The sequence below is a fragment of the Nestor notabilis genome, unplaced genomic scaffold (assembly GCF_000696875.1).
Source record: "Nestor notabilis isolate BGI_N333 unplaced genomic scaffold, ASM69687v1 scaffold7553, whole genome shotgun sequence".
Classification (NCBI taxonomy): domain Eukaryota; kingdom Metazoa; phylum Chordata; class Aves; order Psittaciformes; family Psittacidae; genus Nestor; species Nestor notabilis.
Genome location: NW_009922314.1, coordinates 84,968 through 88,815, shown reverse-complemented (window position 1 = coordinate 88,815; position 3,848 = coordinate 84,968). Strand labels below are relative to the sequence as shown.

Sequence of the window (3,848 nt, the reverse complement as noted above, 5' to 3'; positions counted from 1 at the left end):
TTTAAACATTTAGAACTTAGTAGCACCATCATAATAAAAGTTATTAATAAAGGTAGACATTGTTATAGTGGGAATGTATTTCAGATATCTTTGTGTCATAAGGACTTGCCCAACACAGCTCTAATAAAATACCCTTTCAAATGTGCACGTCACCAAACTGTATATGCTCCTCTGAGCACCCTGTGAGCCGTAGAGAGAAAAAAATTACTACAAAGACTGTATTGTACAACAAACCATATCAAATGCCAAATCACTTCATTATAAACTATTATTGCTATATTCATTTCAAATAATACAAAGTCAGTACTTATATACAAAAAAGCCTTCCCAGAATTTTGGTAATTAGCAGAACATTTCAGTTTCTTTAATTGCCTCCATTAGAGTAATTTGTTCATTTTATTAACACCAGATGCAATAATACAACGCTAAAAATAAACATGCATTATACAACAAATGTGTATTTTCCAAAAAGTGTTCATTACAATTAGTGTACAATTAGTGAATGCATCCCCCTCACACCTTCAGTGAATTATTGTTTGAAACAGAGAAAAGGGAAGGGAGGAGAAACCAAACTTAATGCTATTCAGCACCAGTAGAAAGTCAATAGACCTTTAACATTCCTGGATATCAAAAACATTTTATCAGTATCACTAAACAGGTAAAGTTTACAATATTGTCCCATTTGAAGATGGATCGATTTATATTTACAATACTTTGTAGTCAATAAAACATTTTAACAATATTTAAAAATTGTTTAAATTCATAAAAGTATTGCAGAAATTTATAATGTACTTATTTTACGTACATACAAGGAAGTCCATGTAAAACTGTCCATGTTCATCTGAAGAACTGACAGAGTAAGGAGCAATTTTAATACAGTTTGCGAAACTCCCAATTATTTGAAGGCAGCTATCATGAAACATTCAAAAATCCTTAGTTGCCATTTGCTTCTGAAAACTAAAGTTCCAGTAATAAAATCGAGTATGTAAACTAACATGTTTTTGAGATCAGTAGAAAATATATTCCCACAGGCAGAACGTATTTAACAACGATGACAATGATTCTGTAGAACACTGTTAAGCTGTAGTGATACCTGGACAGACAATGCGGCAGCGGCCTTTGCCAGACCCACGGGTAGAGTCTAGAGTCGTTTTCAAATATCCAGTATTTTAGCAGCTCATTGTGTTTCCAGTTAAACCTCCTACAGTGCTCAAATACGACAACTGAACATGTACGACCTTATTAGAATTTTAAAACCCAATTTATTTTGGCATCCAAAGCCTCTTGTAAAAGGTAGCCAAGTGACACTGACTTCTCTTGTCTGAGAGCCAATAATAAACCAACCAGAAGTACGCACTGTGCTTTAATATCCAAATAATTAGGTACCCCAAATTAAGAAAAAGTAATAGAAAAGTAAAAAGAACAAAATAAAAAAATATTGCACAGCCACATTACCTAGAAAGTAAAGTTGATGTTAAAAAGCCTTAAGTGTGGATGATATAAATTATCTTCCATATAAAAAGTATAAATATCTCTTAAAATACAGCTGCAGCTATACTTCAATACCACACATTATTTGATTCATCTGTTAATGAGGTAATAACCAAGTCTCTTACAATGCTATTCTCTACTGAAAATATTTTAGGGCAGCAACAAGGAAGAACTTTTCTAAAAATATTTCTGAATCAAGAACAGCAATGTGTGCAGCTCTCCCTATGAGAGAATCTGCTGTATTGGGTAATGCATTAATTACATTATAACGAACCAAATTACATTCCTTATTCTGGAGAACTGGCAGAAGCAGGTTCTGGATCATTTCAGCATAAATTGGTCCTGCAGAGGAACAGAAAAGTTGTACTGAGTGAATCACCAGAAACAAACACAGTTCTTTGACCTTGAACTCAAAAGTGAATACATTCCGAAGTAAGAGAGGCAATGATACATGTTATGCTGGAGCTCTGTTAAGATAGAATATACAGGAAGCTTAATTTCACCAGAAATGATGGAAAAATAATTTTAAGCTATACATTTTAATTTTGTGCATTTATAGCGAGAACGTGCTCATCAGTATTAATTTATTACACTCTGTAAAAGGTATTTATTTGTCAATCTGTAATGCTAGAATGCAGTCGTGCTGGGATGTCTCTAAAGTAAATACAACCATCACTGGAAATGGGAAAACCATCTTTTCTTTCAGTGCTAGTATTAAGCCTTAACTAAACACAGGCCATGTGCTCAATGCTGTAACTTGACGTCCTCAAAAGTCAAAGCTATTTGTCCTCCCTGTTTGGGGAGGACACACAGGGGCTGTGTTCATCCCACCTAATTTTAATCAAAGTCTGTAAGCTCGAAATTTATTCAGTCTCATATCTTTCTTCATGTAATAGAACAGGACAGATCCAGAAAGCAATTCAGCTCTCAGGTGGATCTTTCTCTCTCCACTACTATGAAGTAAGCTCAGAGTGTCTAGATACTTAATAGAGGTAGGTGCCTCAGTTAAGCACCCAGAATTAAGTGGGATGAATCTGAGACTATGAAGTTTAATGTGCATGGTCTGCTTATTTTGCAGGATATTTATTACCTGATTGTTTATCCTTTAAAGCTGTTTTACACATCTCAATGCGAGCGGAGTGATAAGGAACATAACGATCCTGCAGAGATCCTACCAACACAATGTTTTTGAAGTAATGAAGACCTACAGGATAAGAAAAAAAGGGATCTGTTACAACAAATCCCTTGATGATTACTACAGAATAATTACACATTTTACAACTGAAATTTGGTACCAATTTATTACAAGGTACATTACAAGTTCCTGAAGCTGCTGATGGAGCCGAAAGCGGAAAAAACTGTATTTTTTCAGAGGTTATTTCCTAGTTTTCAGTATTTTGTGCACTCCATGAGGTGAAGACTACATCTCCAAACCAGGTCAGTTACAGAAACAACACTGAACAACTAGCAGGTAAAAAATTAAATGTGTCTTCCAGGATTTCACAGAAAATTGAAAACCAAACAACAACAACAAAATCTATCAAATCTATAAAAATGTACAGAAGATGCATCCAAACTAGATCCTGGTTCTAGTCTTCTTCAAATAGGAAATCTGTTTAGGTGGGGTTTTTTTGCTTTTGTTTGGGGTTTTGTTTATTTGGGTTTTTTTCTTTCCTTTTTGTTTGGGATTTTTTGTTTGCTTTTTGCCTGTGCCCACTAAAAAACAAAGTTCTCAGAAGATCAGCTAAATCACTGGGAGTTTTTTATCTGACATCTGATGAAAAATGACTGCAGCAAATCTTACACAAAGACACAGATGCCAGTTCCAAAACTGTGTACTGAGTTGAAAAGAATGACAGGAATTCTCTGCAGGCTAATCTGTAATAGTTTTGTAAATTCTTTGGGAGTCTGTATACCTTGCATTAAGCTTTTTTGATATGCACTTTCTCTAGAGAAATACCCATCAGCATTCACATAAAGGTACAAAGAAGACCAGGTAACCTTTGAAGGTTCCTTCCAACCCAAACTTCTCTATGACTCTAAGAGGACTGCCTAGATCTTTTAATCAACCTGAAGAAGATATCCGGGGGAATCTTTAGAGGAATATCAGTCTGTATCAATCAATATTGAAACAGACTCTCTTCATCACTGTGTGTGATATAACACAACCCCTCCCCAACCAAACAACAAAACAAAAACTAGGCTTAGGACATCATGGACTAATAAATTAAGCATCCCCTTTTGGTCACAGTGACTCATTTTTATGCTTTATATTCTGGTTCATAAAAATAATGTCCTGCGCTTCCCTACCAGGAATCCTTCATTATGAAAAAGTGTTTGAGGGAACTCTTCAGCAG

At 35.0% G+C, this 3,848-nt stretch overlaps 1 protein-coding gene across 3 annotated transcripts in view; it reads right to left on the bottom strand.

Moving 5' to 3' along the window:
- Positions 1-1,242: 1,242 nt before the first annotated feature.
- Positions 1,243-3,848, bottom strand: part of FAM135A (family with sequence similarity 135, member A) — a 69,430-nt gene continuing 66,824 nt past the window's right edge. For all 3 annotated transcript variants that reach the window (XM_010011558.1, XM_010011557.1, XM_010011559.1), the window contains exons 18-19: positions 2,582-2,695; positions 1,243-1,833 (exon numbers count right to left, since the gene is read on the bottom strand). In XM_010011558.1, coding sequence (XP_010009860.1) covers positions 1,628-1,833; positions 2,582-2,695 — 320 coding nt within the window. In that variant the 3' untranslated portion in view covers positions 1,243-1,627. The remainder of the gene's footprint in view (positions 1,834-2,581; positions 2,696-3,848) is intronic.